Raw genomic sequence first — 22,112 nt, 5'->3', positions numbered from 1 at the left:
TTATTCTTTAAAAAATGCACTAAATATGAAAACTTAAAAATGAAGTAACCAGAGGATTAAAATAAACCAGTCCTACTGAAGCTTACTTGCTCCTGAAAATAAGCTAACAATGGAAAAGACGTTTAAAAACCTTTGTATACAAACTACAAGGAAAACTCCAAAACGTCAGCATTTTAAAGGTTTTAAAGACCTGCACAATTCCTTTACAATTTATTTACACCAGGGGAGATGGTGACATTCAATAAAACCTGACATTTGTACTCATTTACATTCAACAAGGTCTCCAAGTCTAAACATCACTATTCCAGGCATCTAAATTAAATACAAACATAAAATGAATAAACAAATCTTGACACGGCAATGAATGCTTACATAATGCATTTTTTTTCCAGTCTCATCACCTTTGTTCTAATCCACCTACAAAATGTTTTTTTTTTTTTTTAAATCACCTGATTGTCTGGCAGTTAGCACAGAGGATCAAGGTTAACAGATCTCAAAAGGCTGCTTCCTGTGGTAGAGCGTTTGAATCCCTCAGCCTTCATTTACCTACTGTGTGACCCTCAAGTCAATTAACCAGTGTGTTTTGGGACAAATTCAGAATTCGGGCTACACTGCTTAATGGTCTCCTGGACCACATGCCTTGCAACTACCTATGAACTAAAATGCTCTTGGTTTTTTATGGTCATTTAATGTGAATGATGCAGAGATAAATGGGAAAGCCAATGGTTCAGACAGCCATGTTTTCCCACATTATTATACTAGTTCAGGACAAGACAATGCCAACCCAACAGCCATGGCACTGTTGCAAACATTTTTGAGGGGAACCTGGTACTAGGCTTCGCTCCTGAGGAAGCCTCTGAAATACATACCAGTGTACGTATGCAACTACCCAACAGCCATGGCACTGTTGCAAACATTTTTCTGAGGGGAACCTGGTACTAGGCTTCGCTCCTGAGGAAGCCTCTGAAATACATACCAGTGTATGTATGCAACTACCCATGTGAGTAAGCATGCAGTCTCCATAATGAAGCCAGTGTGGACACAATAAGTTTTATGTACAATCCAACAATGCAAAACCACTTCAAGTAACAGTGAAATGGAAAGCATGTATTACATGGAGAGCCCTTCACCTGACATAGCCAACTCTAAGTTATACAACTGAGAGCCAGCTGATGTATGCCAACACTTAGAAGTGCCATCTGTGCAACTCAAATTCACTGAAAAACATTTGGCAAACATGGATGATGCATGCTTCCCCCCGTTGTGTAATTGTGGAGTCGGGATAAACAAATTTGGGGGGGGGATCTCCCTCTTACATGATAGGTGCATGGGGACATGCCCCTTTCAAAAGAAAAGAAAAAAGCTTGTTTAATTGAAAGTGGCTTTAGGTGGGTTTGATGTGCACAAATGGCACATTCAGCAAGTGTGGTCAGAGAATTAACACAAATCTGCACAGTTCTGGGGCAAGTTAAAACTTTCATACACTTCAAGCTAGTTTGCTGAAGTTGTCTGATTTAGCACATTTGATGATGTTAGCTCCAACAAACAGTATGGATTCTGACCTGCTCCTTCCAAAGTGGGGGCATTACTTTACACAAAAGCTTGTTCTGAAAGTGAGGGATGTAGTTGGGATAAGCCATGAAAGTGAAGCAGCAAAAGAAAAAAAAAAAAAAAAAAAAAAAAAAAAAAGGCAACGTGCAACTACATATATTTCAGAAAAAGGGGGGGGGGTCAGAATAAACAGACCGGACACACTTGTGTACTGTACGATGTTTTGGGTTTCACAGAAAGGTACTAGTATAAATTAATAAGATGGTTATACCTACATCAAATGCACAAAAGTGGTAAAATGTGTTGGAAGAAAGTCTCATTTCCACTGCCCCACACACTCAGCTTTACAGTAAGCCATTAATTTTACTACCTTCATTGGTCTCCTTTAACACAGCAAATACTGGATCAGAGGGGTGAGCATCCCGGATGTCCTCTAAAATCTGTTCAATGCTCGGAGGTTCAGGACGGGTTGGTAGAATCACTCGCTTCTTACTTTTCGTGGACATTTCCCCATTTGCATTATCAGAAGAGAGCCTGCCTGGAAAGAGAGGTGTGAACAAACAAAAGAACATGGAAAATGGAGATAAGTCACAAACATCTGAAAAGCAAATTACATTTCCATATACATTTTGACAATGGTACCAGTCCCCAAAACAATATGTGAAAGCATTCATTCTCTACCACTTCCACCTCTCTCTAGCAGTACATACTTCACCTAAAAGCAAAGAAAGAAAAGAAAATCTACAACCTGTGAATGAACAACAAATAGGTAAATCCCAGCAGAGTTCTAGGATGGCTCATACCTGCTTACAAGCACAATGCAAAACACATACATTAAAAATGATCCTGAATTGCAGCTTGGTTCTAAGGCTTCATTGGCAAGTTCTACTGAATTTCTATCTAGTCCTAATGAAAAAATTGCCTGACTCATTGTTCTGAACTGAGCAAAGCAGTGTATTATGTTCAGCAGACTTGTGACCAAGAAAGCAGTGTTCCAACAGCTCATGGTTAGTAGCAGTGAGACAGACAAGGAAATTATTTCTTGTTGTAGTGAACCAGGGACTGCGTGGGGTCAGAAAAGCATTTACTGAACACTGCTGGGACTAAGGGGAGACCAAATGGAGTGTTTGAAACTGAAAAAGGCTGAGCCCCTACTCAAAGTGTACCTCCTTTGCAATCCTTTTTGTGGAGGTAGATGTACCAAAAGAAAAGAAAATCCTGATTGGTCATGGTGCAGTCGGTCCTTGTGTGCTTAGCAGGAAATGTGATATGTTTTTTTGGACAAGGCCACTTGGATCCAGAACTGGCCCAAGTTCTTGGTCTTCTTTACTTCCCAAGAATTAAATTAGCACTTCTTTCCTGTGTGTTATGCTGAACCTCCTGTACGGCTCTTTCAAAGCAGGCTTAATACCCGTTTTTGGTTGCACTCTTCTAATGGGGTTGGACATCATGCGGTGACAGAGTGCATGGCTGGTGGAACAGGATGGTTTGACCTCTGGATATAGTAATCTGCATCCATGTGTTCAGTATGAATGCCACCAATGTAGGCAGATGAAAAGACCTGACCCCTGACTGCCTCCAGAGAGGAATATGGCAAGTCTTGAGGGGTTTGCTGCTATACGCCACCATTCAAGAGAGGGTCATAGAATCCCAGATTTTGCTGATTAGTTCAAGTTTTGCTGGCAGCATCTATTCCTGAAGTTCACATAGCCATGATGATTTCTTTCAGAGTAACAGTTTCTAGGGCTGCTGCTGGCCACTTTGCTACCAGAGATGGCATGCACTCTTCTGCATCCATGAGATGGGATGTTGTGGAGTTGTAAACTCTATGCCAACTGCCATGAAGGCTTCACCCTCTACCTCACTTCTTCCAACTTTTCTTTCAGTATTCCTGGAAACAAGATGAAACTGCCATAGGATGTATTAGGATATCCTGAAGTTTGCAGTGAAATATGCAAGTAGCAGTCAGGTGTGATGGCAGATGGCTATGCTGCTGCACGTGGTCCTTGACGTACCATCAGCAGAACTGCAATGTTGGCCACATGACAAAGTCAGCGGCCAATATAACTTACCTGTTAATACAACTTGGTCTTTAGGTTGTCATCCAAACAGTCCGGTGACAACCACTTCATCAAGTTCTTACTGAAATCTAAACACATGCAATAAACAGTTTGGCACCCATACAGAAAACTAGGATGCATAAATCTGCCTCCCACGGTGACCCATTGTCCTAGACTTCATCTGGAGGATGAAACACAGAGGGTCTGTGCTATGGGAGTCTTCTTCAGAACTACCACTGCCATGATAATCAGTGAGAGAGGACCCCATCATTACAACTGTTGGAAGCTTGTCCAGACTCCTAGGACAACAGGTACCACAACATTAAGCTTTTCACTCCTCAAATGACATCAAGAACTCATCTTGGGAACAATACACGAGGATGATGGAGGTATCCAGAACACCTGTAAGATACTTTACAGAGATGAAGCAGGGTCTTAAGACCATTTACCCTGTTCTCTCATCTCTGCAATTTCCCTCAAGTTGAGATTAGAGGGGTAATTGTGGAAAACAAGCTCATCACCATTGGGCTAGTTTCAGTATGTGCGACTCGGAATCTATGCACTTCTTGCATGCGTTCTCTCTCGCACTACTGGGGGGGTGCCCCCAAAGAGAAGAGGGTGAGTCATCAACTGTCCCACCAAATGTCAATCATGCCAGCAAATCTCCAACCCTCTCTCATACTTCCAAGAAGAGCAAGTGGCCACAAGGTCAGACAGATGCAAGTCTTGGCATCTGCAAACGCATCCGTCTCAACCCAAACGCCATGTAATCAGAACTGCAACACTGTCAAACCCAGGCTAGATGTTCTGGGCTGGCAGTGATTGGCACCACCATGCTTATTACTTTAATTTCTCCAAATCTTTTGGGCTTCTAATACCATGACGGGAATGGACCCCAGTCCTAAGTCAAGGTACGATTAAAGTTCATGAAATTAGTATTGTTTTAATCCTGGATGTCAGCCAAAAGTGCTCTTCACAGCACCCGCAACGTGCCCAGTCATCGACTCCTCCTGCAAATCGTACAGGGTTACATGAATTGGTACAAAGAATGCAAATTTTCATTTGAAGATTCTGAAAGTTCTTCTTGCAGAAGTATTTTTCTTTCCTCTAATTTCTCTCTTAAGCGTTTTGTATATCTTGTGTCTGAAAATTCTGGGGTTTTTACATAACATTAACAATACATACATTTCTTTCTTATCCTCAATAGTCCACACTATCATCTTTATGGCTCTTTGGCCTATCAGTTTGTGTGTGTTTTTGTGGACTGCTACTTCCTTCTACAATAGGGGATTCTACACAGTCATTTTTTCCAGTCCTGGCACCAGTACACCTACCAGGATTGGGCACTTTTATCCTGGGTCTCATGCACCCAGCTATCTTTTTTGTTTTTGACTTATTTCTGTCCATGATATATGCTATACAAATACAGTTTATATATCAGTGTCGCCTTGGTGAATTTTTGTGAAAACAGGGTCCACCTTGCAAAGGTAATCACCAAGACTTGAGGATGAATTAAGTTTCAGCACTACTACTCCTTTGTTTGCTGACGTTTCGTCTTGACATTAGGACCCCTATTACCACTAAGGACCTCCTAATATCAGCTAAGGGTCATTAGTCTAGGGTTATAATTAGTGCTTTGGGTGCGAGAGGTCTCAAGTTCAAATCGTAGACAAGCCCAGTGTGTATCACTGAACTTGCCAGGGCTAGAGCAGACACCAAGGCTCTTAGTGACAAAGGCTTGAATGCCAAAAAGAGTACGACAAAAAAAAAGTGATATGGGGTTCAATATCAGTTCCAAACCGATTCCAAAGTGTGCGACCCAAATAGAAGCTGGCACTGTGGGAATAGTGCTGGGGTCACAGACCTCATGTGCTGACAATGGCTTTTATACATGCACAGAGGACACATGGAAACACCACCCCTTTCTACACTTGAACCGGAGGGAAAGGGACCTGGCCACAGTCATAGTCTTGCAATTCAAATTAGTCTCCTCCAATGGAAGATCCTTGTCCTTGATTCAATCCCTTGCTTGTTAAAACAGTAAAAATGGAACCACCTCCAAAGCACTAAGAACCAGAGGTTTTAAACTTTGGTAGTACTTTCCCCTAGGCACCAAACATTTAAATCAACATAATTTTTTCTATCAAAATGAACTAATCAGATATGCTAAAAATAATGCACTCCACTTTTAAATGACTAAGGCAGGTTACATGATGCATAGTGCTACACTCACAAAACTTATGCTTTTTAAACCCTGATGATTTGTTTCCAATGTGAGGAAATGTAGTAAATGACTCCAAGTTGTTGTTGTCTTTCAGCTTTTCCCAGTTAGGGGTCGCCACAGCGGAACTCCGGTCCGCTTATGATTGGCAGTAGATTTTCACGAACGCCGAGGTGCCAGCTCGACATTCAACCTTCAACGAAGGCACGCCCATTTACGCATGTCTTTTGAATGCCCACCCAACCACGGGGAGGGCATGCAGTCTACACACAGAAGGCACCCCCCACACTCCAGCCGAGAATCGAACGGGAGAACCTCTTGCTGTGAGGCAACAACAGTACCGCTGCACCACCGCAGAAATGACTCTTCCAGTGACAGATGTTAAATACCCCAACAGCTGAGGGAGGGGGGGACGCACCACAAGCAAAAGCCAAAAATGGTTCAAAACGGTCAAGAAAACAATCAAAAGGAGCAAAGATACAAGGAAAGGGTGCAGACACTAGGCTGCAGCTTAAAGGGGGATTCAGATATGCAACGGTGATGGCAAAATTTTAGAAAATTGGAAAGGCTCAACCTGAAAAGGTTTTGAAACGTCAATGAAGGCTTGAATTGGACAAGATACAACTCTGAACTTACCCGAATGCCGAAAAAGAGAAGCCGAACAGCCATTCCCCTGTTGAACCCAGTAGAAAGAGATATGGAGAGGCAAAGAATGTTGAGCTTTCAGATAAAGGAAAGGAATTAAAGCCTGTTAAAGGTTCGCATGCCAACTATCCAAGACGGTATTAGTCTGATGGTTATTGAAGATGAACTGCATCAATCAGTTCTGTATACTGCAGTCTCTTCCACACAGAGCAGTGTGCTTTTTACGCTTCACTGCATATTGTATAGCATTTTTGTTTCTTTTTTTGCCGTGATGACAGTGCATCGCTTTCTCCTAACTTCTGTTTCTGCATGTGCACATGCTCGTGCTTTCACTCTCATAAGCACATATACATATGTTTCAGTCTGCATAACATCTGAACATTGTGATGCTATCAGCAGCTGTGAACACCAAGGTTCTGTGGTGGTGAAGGCTGGCTTGATTACGGATTGAATTTTAACATGTTACACCAAACCAACAAGTGAGAGCCTAATGCAGCAAATTGAAAAAAGTTCCAGCAACACAAGACATCAGTGGTGCAGAGAACTATGATGAGTCAATCCATTCCTAATTTTCTGAATGAGGACTTTTCCTCTGTACAGCTCAAATACATTCACCTCCACTAATCTGAAAATTCCACGCATGCCAGGGAAGCACAAAACCACTTGCCATACAACACATGTTGGTAAGGCTACTGGGAATTGCAACACAAAGTTGTTGTAGCCCCCATCCCCTTTTTTTTTTTTTAATTTATTACTGCATTCAATGCCAATTCCTCTGTCTTCATTTCTTGCACTGTATTAGTGTAAGGCACTTTTAATCTCACTAGTATCCTTTCACTACAAAAGATGAGGGAAACAGAGAATTATCAGGCTTCACTTTGTGCACAATTACACATTTGCTTTCCTCCATTTTATGAGACTAGAAATGAATAAAACGCAGGGTTATAGACACATAAACCAGGTGAAGCTGTGCAGATAGAGAAAGAATGTTGTTTGAGACTTTACGTGCTATCCATGAAGTGGTCCAAATTGTGGATACCAATTTACCTCAGTTAATGGACTCTGGTTCCAGACAGACAGGAAGGAAGAGAGTATCTTAAGGCTGTAAATGTTAATCTCAAAATTGCATGCTAGAGGAAATGCCAATCATATATACCTACTGAAATACTACCAGTGAATGACATCTCTAGAAAATGGGTGCAATCTTTAGAAAGTGAAAATTATTTGCTGAAAACAAGATAACAGCCATATACAACATATGGTTTTCTAAATAGCATTTTTGTATTGTTTAAACCAAGCCCAAGATCTATATGTCAAAATGGCAGAAAATACTGTTGTAAATAAAGTGTACAACACCAGATTAAACCTTTAAATCATCTACACAGTAGGATTAAAGGTGATCTCAGAATATAATAATCATAAGCCTGTATACAAGCAAATAGGTACCCTTTTAAAATAATTTATTCAGAGATAAATTAAACACTATGTCAAAGAAAACTAAATATCACTTTGCAGAAAATATCACTTTGCAGAAGTGAATTTAAAATTGTAATGAGGCTGTTTGAATGTTTTTTTTTTTTTAAGAAAAATCTTTAGTAAATTCTCTTACAACGTAGACAATCATGCATTTATATAAACGAAAACAAATCATATTGACATGTTCAAGTGCAAATGTTATACACCTCTAATCTAATCGGTCATTGTCTGTCAAACATTACAGAGCTCTTTCAATTTCTGCCTTTCCCTAAACATCATTCCTCCACAGAAACATTCTACATGTATTGTTCCCACACTTCCCCATCCCCCCACAGTAATTTGCTCCTACCTTTTTCTAAAGATCCCATTTCCACTTTTTTTCTCTCTCTTACTACAGTCACTAATTCTACTACAGCTGGTTTATGTATTTTACATTTGTTGACCAGGATAGTCCGACTGGATACATGTACATTTTCAGCAGAGGCCCGGGGAGAAAAGCTCCAAGGTAGTCAGAGTCAAAAATATAACAGTGTAGACATAACTACAGGTAAGTTATTTACAGACGATACATGAAAAAACATGAGATAGGCAAGTTCACAGGTACAGTTATCCCTGGTTTAAGTCAAGGGAATACATTGACAGTAGGCAGAAAGTAATACATTATATACATTTATGAGGAGGGTTAACCAGGCTTGTTACAGTGGCAAAGCCAGTTTAGTGCCAGATGTTGTCTGGTTTTAAATTGGCAAAGGGAGGAGAGCGAAGTAATGTCGGCTGGAAGTCAGAAGGTTGTATTGGATTAGACTGGGAAGTTCTAGCCACACAAGCTGTTTGAGGTTAATGCAGTGGTGTGTCCAAAATGGCAGGCCAGTGGCCAACCTAGTAATGTGATTGTAACAGGATGACGGTCTATTTAGGACAGACTTGTTTAAATTAGAGAAAAGGGGGAGGCATATAGAAGTGTTGATTAGGTGGGTGCGGGCTACAGCAATCCTGGCTGGAGGGGTTAGGAAGGCTTTTATTCTATACAGTGATCCTGTTTTTTTATTGATGTTCTTGATTAATTGATTGACATGCAAGTCAAACTTTAGGCTATTATCAATAATGATTCCTAGTAGTTTTGTAGAGGGGTCGGGGGAGATAACAGTGCCATCCTTCGCATTAATGTTAAAGGTAAAAGCAGCAGACCTTTGTGTAGGTGAGAAAACAGCATTTTGTTTTTTTTGGGGATTTAATAACAGGTGACATTCAGAGACCCAATTTTCTATGGTATTAAAGGTGGACTGGGTAGCAGACCTCAGTTCCGAAGGAGATGTATCAGAGCAAATCAGGGTGGTTTAGACTTTTGATTTCCACTTTCAAGTAATTAGTGTCAATGGCACAACTGGTAGCACACTTTTCTTTGGTGCAGAAGGCTGCAAATTCTATTCCCATGCCAAGTAGATCAATTGCTAATCCTGCAGTATGGAATATGGGGCGATTCAACCTTTGAGGAGATATTAAACCAACTCCCCATCTGCCCGAGTTGGTGGTAGTTCAGGTAGATGCACAGGATCCCATAGCACTGATCAAAAAGAGTAGGAGCCATTTACTAAACACATTTTCTACAATATCTACATTATTTGGCTTTACTGAAAAAGTTCACCCAGCCTCTGCCACAACTTGCTGTGAGGGAAAGGTTAATTTGTTTTTGCTTTTATATTTTGTATTGCTTTGCCCTCTTCTACTTTGTATATTGTGAATTATTTTCTCGAGATTGTATTTTACTTTAACTATGCAATTAAAAGCAGAATACAACCAAGAAACAGACAACTGTGACTCTTGTGAGCCACACAAAAATTAGAACAGTTAAGTTAAGGTTAATTACCTGTGAACGGAGGGCAGAGCTAAGAACCAAACCTTCTACTTTAGGGGTAAAATAAAACATTTCAAGGCTTTACTGGAAAAGCTCACCCAGACGCTGCTACAACTTACTGCGAGGGAAAGGTTTGATTTTCGTTTTCTTGTATTTTGTACTGTTTTACTGCGTTCTTCTATTTTGTATATTGCGATTTATTTTCTTTATACTATGTTTTACCTGTATTCTGCTTTTACTTGCACGCTTAAACAAGGAAAGGGACCATAGCTGTCTCGCTTTTGAGTCACACAAAACTTGAAACGTTTTCCCAACTGTCTACCCTTGTGCTGTTGCATTTTTAAACTCAACTGTCTTTCTAGATGCCTGTCCCTTATGCTAAATTTGACCACAGTATCTCATTCCCTCTTCTTGCATTGGCTGTTGTAAGCACAAAATCATCATTTTGTGAAATCACTCCCCTTCAGCTATTTAAATTTATTGGCCATCCCACTGTATTCCACAGAACCAGAAAACAAAGTGCTCAACCCTTTCCAATCTATCTTGCTCTTAAAAATTATTGGCTCTCCACTTAAATATGAAAGGAGGGGGTAACTTAAGTTTCAGCTACCTGCTTAGTGCACACTACAGCTCTTAGGATAGTAAACCATTTTTCCATCTTAATTTTAAAATCTGCAACATCTACTCAAAGACCACCAATAATGAGAATGTCCACATTCTACCTCTCAGTAGTCATCTTGGGACTAGAAGGAACATAGGGACATTACTTCCTGGAGACCGAGAAAATAATCAAAAGTACTCCATAACTGATACAGACACCACTTTTTGCAAAACATATTTCTTAGATGTGATGCATTGTCCAAAGCCTTGTTCATTTATTCACAAAGATATTAAATAGTAGACTATGCTTTTTCAATTGCAACACTTGTAAATTGTGGCTTGCAGATAAGTAACCTATTACTCTCATATGTCAAGCTGCAGAACATGTTCTGAAAAATTTGTCAGGTTTAACACTGTTTCTACTAAACAGTTACTTTTGTCTAGCATACCTGTCAACAGTGGCAACTTACCAACTCACTGCCTTTGCCTGTAAAAAAGCTAACTGGCAGTCAGTCAGTTGTGCAATCCCTTGGAGGCCAGTTAAACATAAGGACCTCTGCCTACTGTCTACAAATGCACAGGCCTCAGTTTGTACTGATAATAGGAAGAAAGATTTACAAACGTTGTCCCTACAAACCAAACTACCTGCCTGGGGTCATCAGAAATTAAACAAACTACAAATGTATCTGGTACCACACACTAGGGGCAAGTTACAAAACTGGATGCTATATATAACCTTGCTATGCGATACAGAGGGACAGTTCTGCCTGCAACACAGATGAGAATTCAATAGCACCTAGGGCCCTAGGAAAGGGAGGGGGGGCTTGACTACCCAAGACTGGCAGTAGCCTTTGCATAAGCAAGTCTGAAGCAGGCATGCACATGTATTTGTATACAGACAGTCCCTCACACTAATCCAGATGCTGAATTCACTACCAAGAGGATGGGTTACATCACTACTAAGGGAAGGGGTTAGGGCTGTACCTGTAACATCCTCTCATGGCTGCCTTGGTGAAAGCCACACCACAGTGTACTCATTTGGCAGAATGAAAGGGTTCTGGTAGCTTACTCCACTGCTAGGGGAAAGAATGAGGAATTGCAACAGAAGCTGGTAGTCACTAAGCATGAGAGAATTAAAAAAAAAAAAAAATCATCCAATATTAAATATTCCAGGCACTTACGTAAAGTGACAGATACAGTTATAAACTAGTCACCATTTTGGTAGTGAACTGACTCATCAGAAAACCTAATCAAACAGACCTGGCAGACAAAAACAGCTATAGTATCACACACTTTCTCACACAATGGCACTGCTGCTGAACATAACGGTGCCACAGTACTAAAAGATTATGTTTAATTGAAAACACGGCCTCTAGAGATTCTGTCCCACATCAACTGTAGTACCAGAGATTACAATGGTGCCAGAATGCCACATACTACAAGTATGGCATAGCAAAAATATGTAATGCACCAAAAAAGGTAAAAAAAATTGGTGCCAAACTACATTCCACCTTCAGTTTGCCATCAGTGACACTGCAGCAGGCCGGTATGGTGCCACGATACTAAAAGCATACCAATGACAAATCAGTGACACTGTTACAAATCTAAATGGTGCCACAGCACTATCTGCTAACATGAACACAGAAAAATGACCAACAAAAATGCACTGCTGTCTCAGGGACATTACTACACAATGGGTGTCAAGTGACACGGTACCATCTCAAAATTACTGAAGATCAGAATGGAGGCAGATACCAGATGCTTCCAACAGCAAGCAACAGCTGCCAGAGATATGTACTGCTAATAGTCACAGCTACCTTCAGCAGGTAGCAAATCTGTGAAAGAGAATTTCTTCCAGCTCATCACATTGGCACTGCTATACATCAGAAAACAGTGTGGTCTTCACACTCTATAGCTACTCAATCAGTGTCAAGAGCCCTAATACTACCACAGCAATACACCTTCAGGAAGTAGTACAGATGTCTCCTCCAGCCAGAAAACTAGAAGTTTCTATCAAGGAGTGGCAATACTGTCAGACATGCTAGATCCATCATTAATAACACTTCTGTAGGGAAGGATGGTGACAAAGCAATACCTGTTACAAGCAAACATATCAGCTCTTAGCCAGTCTTCCCCGCCCAGATGTGGTACTGCCAGTAGGTCAGAATCATGCAAGGACGTCATGCACTACCATCAGTTGTATATAGTGTTAGCTTGGAATGAAAAGGCACAGTCCATACGATGGACATTCCAAACTAGTAAATGCTAATTTGGGCACATTAATATGCCTCTACTCAATGTCAGGAGCCATAACAAAATAAAGCCCAAATGTGAAGCCCTCCTGCAAACTGAGCACATTCATAGTGTGTGTAGAGAGACAGTTTGAGTACTAAAAATCACTCCTATTTCTCGGCACCTCATTACAGATTTTTCGGGATACCACATTGGAAATCCTATTTGTCGAAATCACCATAAATGAGACAGATTTCAACTCATAGCAAATTACAGAACACCCTTTATACCCCTTCGGAGTACAACAGCTGTCTTAGTGATAGTCTCATAAAATGCAGAACACTCTAGAAGGAGTAAAAAAAATCTTTTTAAAATCAAGCCACAAAACACTGGAAAAAAATTTGCAAGGGGGCAAAACACCATGCAACCTCACACCCCTGTAACTATATACATCAACAACAGCTTGTACAACAGCAGAGAAAAGGCAAATTCCCAGACCCTGCTGTACCAAGATGTCACATGCATAACAGCTAGTAGGCTGAAAAACAAAGAAAAGACTTTTGTTCTTACCAACTGCAACCATGTTAACACATTAGCTGAAATCTCCATTAAGCCCAACACCTTTCTGCTAGGGATCATCAACTACCAATAAATAAACTGTCAGACTTGCACTGCCAATCAGAATGACTGGCAGCTTGACATATATGCCAACTGTTTTACAGAATAGTTAATAATCCTACCAGGGATCCCCAACATCCTTAATCTAGTCCTTACAAATAAGGCCAAATCTTGCACATATCCATACATCACCCTACAGTGTTAAATCAGACCAAGAATTATAAACCTTTTACCTTAAAAATGATGGAACCCCCACTTGTAAATACTCCTGTATTTAGGGATTTCTCAAAAGCAAACCTCCAGTTACTTGATGACCTAAACTTCCACAGTAATCCTCCTTCACTGGATCCCATTACTAAAGCTACCGGCTACACCTCTGACTTCTATTCCCACTTAAATGGTTTACTGGATAAGGCAGTTTGCAGCAAACAGGATGAAAATTTTAGAAACAAACCCAAGTAGTAAAATAACCATATAAACAACTTAAGCAGTTTCTGGCGCCAGGGCTAAATGAAGTCATCAATTTAAAATGTTTTTTATTATATAGAAAGACAGTTTAAAATAGAATGATTGTACATATTAAACATTTTACACATCATATTTATTTCACATATTTAAGTATAGATAGAATTATAGGTAAAAATGATGTTCATATTGTAAATATGGTTTTAATAATGTTTCGAAGTTATTACATCACTTCCTGAGATGTATCATTTGAATAGTATAAAAGGAAAGGGTGTGTTCTTTGTCAGTTTTTCTGAAGAAGTTCACGGTAATAAAGTGAATGAAAGCGCTAAAATATTTTATGGTCTGAGTTTTTTGCCTGCTGGAAGTTGTCCGTTCTGGATTTGGTGTTTTTATTCAATTTTTATGAAACCACATATAAACAACTAGACTGGTATTCCCAAATCAGTTGTTAATTGAAAGAGCAATTGTGTGCATGCTCCAAACCTGGCAATGAGAAAGCAACTAAGATCTCTAATAGCAAAGATGCAATCATACCAGCATGAGGAGTTTATTCTGACAAAACTTTGGCAGAAGAACACAGTATAAACAGTCAGACAGTAGAGTGTGGAAAAGTAATACTTGCTGTACACAAAGCACAAGAGGAGTCAATTTATTCCAGCAATCAGGAAAAGTCAGGAGGCAGGCATGAGATTCGAGCTGCTGTATCCAGCTATTTTCAGAATATTTTCTTCGGGACAAACAGTAATTTCTTGATGCAGAACATGCTAAGGAGGAAATACAAAAGTTTGTCCAATAAAACGTAAGCTAAAACAGAAGGGGAACTATTCTTATTCTTCTGACAATACAACTGAGAGAGACACTACACAAGTGAAACCTTTTCCAATGTTCCAAAGGAAAATGCTCGAGACAGAGAAAAGCAAAGTTGACTACAAGAACCAGGACTATGCTGGAAATGAACCAGAGACTGGAGCACAGAGACAGTAATCAAAAGGAAGAAAACCAGCAAATTGGAAGCTCATAGGTGTGTACTAGGCTAATGGCACTGGAGCCTTTACAAGCCTAGCCTATAGGATTACCCTGGCATCATGCCACCCGACCTTAGTTCCCAGTGCCTCTGTCGAGTAGAGCCACTGGAGTGATCCTGGGGTGAATTTTCTACTTCCCATACACTCAAGATGTCTCTTGAAGAGGACCAGTGAGGTGTTCTGCTTGACATGTATGGGAAGTCTATTCTACAGCATGGGCAGTCACTGGGTTATGAACCTATCCCTCTACCATGTTCTGTTGATTGTGGTAATGAGGATGAGGTTGAGGTCATGGAGTGTGGGGTGCGGAGGGATTGGGATTTCTTTAGATGTAGCACTTCCAACAAAGCTGGGTCAGACATGGCTTTGCAAGTCAAGCAGAGATCGCCTCTAAGTAGGTGATATGAGACAGAGAATAGTTAGAGTTTTTTGAGTCTGTCCATATAGGACAAGTGTTTAAGGCCTAGGATCCTCTTTGTGATGTACTTTTATGGCCTTTCCAGTTGATGCAGGTGTCTAGTGAGGTACATGCCAAATGGGGCATTGTACTTGATGACTGGCCTAATGAGGGAAGAGTAGAGGGAGACAATGACCTCTCTCTTCCTGGATGCAAAACCCTTAGTAATGAGATGTGCCACACAGGACTTTCTGACCACAGTGGCAATGTGGTGGTCAAAAGAGGTTGCTGTCAAGCTGTGTTTCCAGATCTCTTAACACCTTCTGTGTTCAGTGACCTACCATCGATGTGGTAATTCATGGAAACCAGATTTTTCCCAAAAGGGATGACATTTTTTGGCATTGAGCTTAAGGCCATGGTTCTGACACCAGTCACTGGTCTCAGTAAGGCCTTTCTGTAGGATGTCAACATCACTTGGGGAGTTAATAACTCTCAACTTGCAATAGTCTGCAAATTTGGTCAGCCAGAGTCCCTTCATGCTGGCCTGGACTTCAGAGTAGTAGATACACAGGAGAGGACCCAGGACCGAACCCTGTGGGACTCCACTTGGGACTGGTCAGTAGTCCGACTTGGAGTCGGCTACTTTCACACTGTGGGTTCTGTGAGCCAGTTTGCAACCCACCTAGTGATATAGAGGCTGATGTCTAGCTAAGTGAGTTTTTCTAATATTCATGAGTGGGGAATGGTATCAAAGGCCTTGACCAGATCAATGTAGGCTGCATGAACCACCTTGCTTTCATCCACAGCTCTGGTGACTGACTCAAAGAAGTCGACCAGGTTGATCAGGCATGATCTACCTTTCACAAAACCAAACTATGTGGGATCCAGAGTTTGGAGATTCCCTATATCCTTATTTGGTCCATGATGGTGCGTTCCACAGCTTTGCATATTCAACTCATCAGGCTAATGGGCAATAGTTCCCAGGGTCTGTAGTCGCTCCTCGTTTGTGGAGAGGAATGACTGTAGCAGTGCGCCATTTGGTAGGGACAAAGCCTGAGGTGATGCTGTGATTGAACAGGGCACAAAGTAAGGTGCCAGTTCACTCTGTAGGTCATGTAGAACACAGCCAGGGATATTGTCAGGTCCCATTAGAAGCTGCATTCTTGGCCTTGGACAGTGCTGTTTTAACCTATGCAGCAGTAATACTGGGTGCCTGGCAATCTACTGGTATTGTGATTGGTCCTTGGGGGGGGTAAAGTTGGGGCTGAATCTGTCGCAATATCTGTTGGCTCGGTATAGGAGGCACCATTATGCAGTAGCTCAGAGCAAATCTGGGTATTGCCATGGAGATTCTTTACACAACTACAGAATCCCTTGTGTTGTCTTTACTATTTGCTGTAATTCTGTTTTCATAGCTAGCTTTAGAGGATTTGATGAGGGATCTCAACTTTTTGTTGAGGCTGATAAGGAGCTGGGACTTCACCTTTTTCCACAATCAGTTTCCTCCTCCTGTTGTAGAGTTTGTTTATGGCAGGGGACCACCAGATTGGCTTGCTTTTTTTTGGAGGAGAGTGTGTCTTGGTTCTATTGGGTATGGCGAGATCCATGCATTTGTGTATGTGTTCGTACAGTGCATTGGTGTATAATTCGGCAGTCATGCAGCTTTTCTCCATTTGCATGGGTGCCATGAGGTTAGCCACCTCTGTTTTTAGGAGCCCAAAGTTAGCTTTGGAGAAGTTTTTCATGGTGGTTACCTTTGTGGGGGTGGGGGTGATGTGGATTTCCAAGATGATTAGTTTGTGGTCGGATCTAACCAGGGAGGAGTTGACTATTGGTGTGAAGCAAAGGTTGCCCATGTTAGTAATGACCAGGTCAAGTATGTTGCTACCTCTAGTGGGGCTAAGAACAAACTGGTCCAAGGCATTGGAATTAATGAATTGCAGGAAATACTGGGCAAGTGTATTAGTACATGAGTAGTTTTCCCAGTTAATGGAGGATTAGTTGAAGTTGTCCAGTATGAAAGTGTTAGGTTGGACCCCAATATTCTCCAGGGTGCTTAGGAACGTGGAGTGCGAGTCTTGGGACATGGTTGGGGACCTAACAGGCTACGACCTGAACTTGCTGTCTTACCCAATGTTAGCTGCACCTGAAGCATCTCTGATGCGTTATGTCTGGCTACCAGTCTGGAGGTGTGCACATCCTTTATGAATATGGAACACCACCACCTTTGGAGCTTCGATCCAAGTTCTGGAGCCGAAAAGTATGAAATGAGTTATAGCCTGGTAGTGCAGGGGTGCTTTCTGCTGCCTTGAACCAGTTCTCTTGCAGCATAAATGTCAATGTTCGCCATTTTAAGGAGTGCTTTGAGTGAGTGCATTTTTAGATTTAGACTTCTAACATTTAGCAGCATGACCCTCAGATGGCATTTGTTTGTAGCTGTTATGGTGGTAATTTGGTCTTTGGAACACCGCCCAAAAAAGGTACTACAGGGCCAATATCTAGAAGCCCAGGGGTGACAGATGCAGGCCATCTCTGGAAAAGCATCGAAGTCAGTCAGTCATGTCATCCCAGGCAGACAGATAGTGGATCCCCTTAGAATGACACCAGAAACTTAGCCAACTGTTGAAATCAATAATTTTCTGCTTGTACTGTGGTATCATTCTGGGTGATGGTAGGAGGCTGCTCAGGGCTAGGGTCATACCCACCTGGGCTACATAATCTGAGAGCTCCTCCATGTCTCTTCATGTAGTCCAGGGAGTTACGTCTCCAGTCATTCAAACCCACATGTACAATGACAGAGTCATATTTATACCTGTTCTTGCGAGACCAGAGTGCATGTGTTAGGTGGTGGATCCCGGCAGCTGACTGTTACTTTCTCCTTATTCAACCTATTGAGTGGGACATCAGTGTGCCTCATTATCGAGTCACCTATGACTAGTGTGTTGGGCATGCTGTTTTGGCTTTGGTTGAGTGGCACACTGTTTAGAAGAGTTGTGTCTCGTGATTAGTGTTGTGGTGGTCGAGTGCATTTCTGCCTTGGAGGTCTCTGCTGTTTTGGTAGATCTTTATTGACAGACTCCATGGAGGTGGGTGTGTGGTTTGTGTTTTTATGTGAAGGCAGTGCTGGTGTGTGTTCTGGAGGGCTGTGTGTTCCATGTGGTGTGGTGTAAGTGTTGACCTCCTCTTGACCAGCTATTCCAGTCTTGGCTGGAGAGTGTGCGGCTTCCAATTTGGATATACAAGTGCATCCCTCGCAAATTTGAGTGTTGGGAGGTAAGAGGAGAGGGTTGTCCGTGTACATGAGGCAGATGCTGCATTGCCTCAGGATGCCCAGGTTCAACGGGAGAAAGCACAGGGAACTGACCTTTAGACATGCCTGGAGGAATGGGCTTTAATACGTACTGGAGCCTTGCAGAACGTTTAGTGCTAGTAGCACTTTTGTGTGCTACAATAATTACTAAAAGAAGTCTGTTGAAAAGTGCAGGACAGGAGAGATCTAATGGAAAAAAATGAAAGAGCAGACTTTGGCACCACTTAGAAGCTTACAAACAGTCCTGGATACAGCAAACCTGTATCTGGACTAGACTAGTTACAGGAAAGGCAGAAAACAAGCGCAAATGCAGGCTTTTAAACCAGAAAGTTGAAAAGAGATGGGAAAAACTGCCCAAACGGCCAATAAACTACAATTGGGCCAGAAACCACTCCTCTTGTGCTAGACAGGCTACCTAGTGCTTACCACTCCCACCAATAAGCTAGAAGGCTTCCCTCCAACACAGAAAGGGCTGGGGAGCTCAAAAGTTTACAAACAGTCCTGGATACAGAAAATCTGTAGCTGGACTAGACTAGTTACAGGAAACTAGCTTAGATTTTTTTTAAACAGAAAAGCAGCTAAAACAGAACTAAAAACAATTTGAGTGCAGTGCAAGCTAGCACAGTTGAGTGTATAGCAATATTAAAGCAAATGCAGTTTAAATAAATGCAATTTATTCAAACTATTCTGAACTGAATTCAATTATTGTTTTATTCAACTCTGAACAGTTAAGTGCCAAAAAATATACCTATCAGCTGAGAAGCACACTCAGTCAGAACACACAAGGAAATTCTAGCAGTTTTTTTTTTTTTTTTTTGTAAAGTGAGAAAGGAGGAACAGAAGATAGTTCAATGTTAAGTTAATGAATAAATGTAGGCTTACAAAGCAATCACATGTGAAATATGTTAGAACAAGAAAAGCTGAAAATATTGGACTTTTTGACTATTAAATTTGTAGGGACTCCAAAGGAAATGCCCTACTTCATGTCATTAATGTTTGGAAGAACATTAAGGAAAGGGGAAGAGGAAGGAAAGAGGTAATCAAGTAAAACAAATTTTGTTCTTAATATTTTTTTATACAAAACATTGCATGTACTACATGTTATACAGTAACACATTTTCAGTTATTTTTTGTGTTATGGATACCAAATTGCAGGCAATAACACATCCTGTAAATCGAAGAGGGAAGGAGGAATGGGTGTAGGAAAATCCTTCTATGACAACTCATAGTATTTTCTGATTGACTGAGAAACAGTGTTCTCCCACTGAAAACAATGTGACATTCTAGCAACAGTCCAAGAGAAATCCCCACAGGGAGAATCAGAAAGTTCTCCTCAGAGTCTAAATCAGTGCATCTTCCTGTTCAGATTCAGAAACTTTAATCTCATCAAGAAAGGAGGCATCCCTATCTTTTACCGGAAACTACTCCAAGAAGGATTAACAGCCTGAAACAAACTCTAAGCCAGCCCCAGTAAACTACTATCCAAAGAAATTTAACGAGTAGGTACATGCTTGGTTACTGTGTTACTAACAGCAGCCACTTCTTCATGATGGGCACTGCCTTCCGATAACCTTCCCATTTTCCTCTTCCAGTGCTGAGAAGAGTGGCTCTCCCTTGCCTACTGAGGTTGTGGCTAATCCCTGGTCCATAGTGGCTGTAGATGCTACACCAGAGGGATTTAGAGGTAAAAGATGAGTGGTCTGAGTTACAACAAAGGGCCACACCAGAGTCACCCATCTGCGGCTGAAGCGGTTTGCTTAACTTTCTTTTTGTGACTTCAGGATGCATGAGCAGTACTCAAGCTTCATTTCAGAGAGAAACTTGTTTAGCTGTGTGACTGAACTAATAGCTCAGGATGTGTACGCAGTAAACAAGCTTTTTTTGTTTTGTTAGCAGAACAAAGGGCGTTTCAGTGAGTCTCTGAGGCACACTGTGGGTTTTAACAGTCTGAAAGGAACAAAGGGAACACAAAGCACACAAGTGTGCATACACACATTTGTAGACATCTATTTATGTAACTGTATCTATACATATAAAATTTCTCAATTTCGAAGTGTTCACTTTTTTCATTATATTACTCTCTATACTGCACATTGTAGAGTCATTTCTGAGTTTACTTTAAAAAAAAAAAAAATCACAACTGAAGTGTTTCTCCCGGGTCTCCTCCGAAAACAGGCTCTGTCGGGCTAGTCCTACCCATTATCAAACAAAAAATGATAAGCCAAGTCATTAACTTTTAATCTACTACTACTGTACAATGCATTCATATACTGTGTACATGTAGCACCTATTACAGCAAAACGGATAGCCCTCAACTATCCCAGATTTCAGGGACATCCCTAACTGACTCATTTTAGCACTGTCCCTCTTAATCCCCCTTAAAACTAGTAACTTTTTTTGAAATGGTGGCGAATTAAAATTTAATAAATAATGACAGAGTTACAGGTTTCTTTTACTTCAGAAGACTCAACTGGTATTCTAATCTCTTATTCTGTCAATAACTCAAGTTAATATTACTAATATTTCAAGTGTCCCTGATTGTGTTGATAGCTATAGGGACAGTTCAGACCGAAGAAGAGGTAGACTGCAAATTACAACCTCATAGTAAAAAATAAAGACATACAGAATGCCTAGACCTGGACATTTTATGCCAACTAAGCAACAGTACGATGTACAGTTTACGCTCATTACGCATCATTCCCTACTTAACTTCTCAACTCCGCTGAGGACACAGCAACATTACAAAACTTGGTAGGCGGAGATTACGTTTACGGTTGTAGGATTTGTTTCTTACCAACGCAGGGCGCGCTGACATAAAGGTTCACATTTTAATATAGATACTGGCGTGCAATTACAAAATTAGCAAATAACCAGAAGTTAAAATCAAATCCTGCATCTTCTAATGAATGTTAAACCTTAAAGATAATGGCAACGCTCTTCTTTTTATACAACTCAAGCTAATTACAACGTTGCGAAAACATGTATAGATAAAGAGCATTACGACGCGGTGAAATTCTTTAGTTGTACTATAAGAACTGGTCTTCAGGAACAGTTGTCATATCATACTCACACGACAGTAATAATTAGTTGGAGGAGTCACGCTGCTAAAGATGTGATAGGAGTACTCTGAATTTAATACACTGGCCTTCAAGACATGCACAGCTTTATGAAAACACACACATTTCAGCAAAGTTGGAACATACTCAGACACCGCTTAATTTATTTCTTAATAAGTTAAGGTTATGCTCTTGCAGTACCAACTTACCTACCTGTCCACAATCAACACCTAAACCTCGCCTTACAGCTCCTTCCTTTCTAGCCAGTAAACCTCTTATAACGCATGCGCATTCATTTTCTATTGTCGCAGGAAGTGGATCATCCTGACAGAGGAGGAACGGCGGAAGTGTTAGGAAAGTGATCGCTTTTGTATGTGTTGTGGTTGTTTTAGTTGTGTTACAAGTAAAACTGAATTTTCGGGAGGTGTTATTTTAATGTGATTTGTGTCAATTAACCTGGTGCAGAATTTTGTTGGTGTGAATTTTACTGTGTCACTGGAGTAAACCAAAACGTTGCTGGAATACCGATTCTGTTAGTACTAGCAGTTATTGTACGATGGCTGTCATAGCTTTGAGGAAACGGAGGCTGGAAAAGTTG

General features: G+C 41.0%; 1 protein-coding gene across 3 annotated transcripts in view; it reads right to left on the bottom strand.

The window, feature by feature from the left end:
• CCHR13.PART0H19orf25 (chromosome chr13.part0 C19orf25 homolog) overlaps positions 1–21,833 on the bottom strand; it is a 46,634-nt gene extending 24,801 nt beyond the window's left edge. Inside the window, exons 1-2 of one of the 3 annotated variants that reach the window (XM_044053994.1) lie at positions 21,728–21,833; positions 1,922–2,089 (exon numbers count right to left, since the gene is read on the bottom strand). In XM_044053994.1, coding sequence (XP_043909929.1) covers positions 1,922–2,057 — 136 coding nt within the window. In that variant the 5' untranslated portion in view covers positions 2,058–2,089; positions 21,728–21,833. Of the gene's footprint in view, positions 1–1,921; positions 2,090–21,723 lie in introns of all 3 variants that reach the window. The other 2 variants (XM_044053995.1, XM_044053996.1) reach the window with 2 other exon arrangements.
• Between the last annotated feature and the right edge of the window lie 279 nt (positions 21,834–22,112).

Source organism: Protopterus annectens, chromosome 13.part0 (assembly GCF_019279795.1).
Source record: "Protopterus annectens isolate FY-2018-M chromosome 13.part0, PAN1.0, whole genome shotgun sequence".
NCBI lineage: Eukaryota > Metazoa > Chordata > Ceratodontiformes > Protopteridae > Protopterus > Protopterus annectens.
This window is presented reverse-complemented; position numbering and strand designations above follow the sequence as displayed.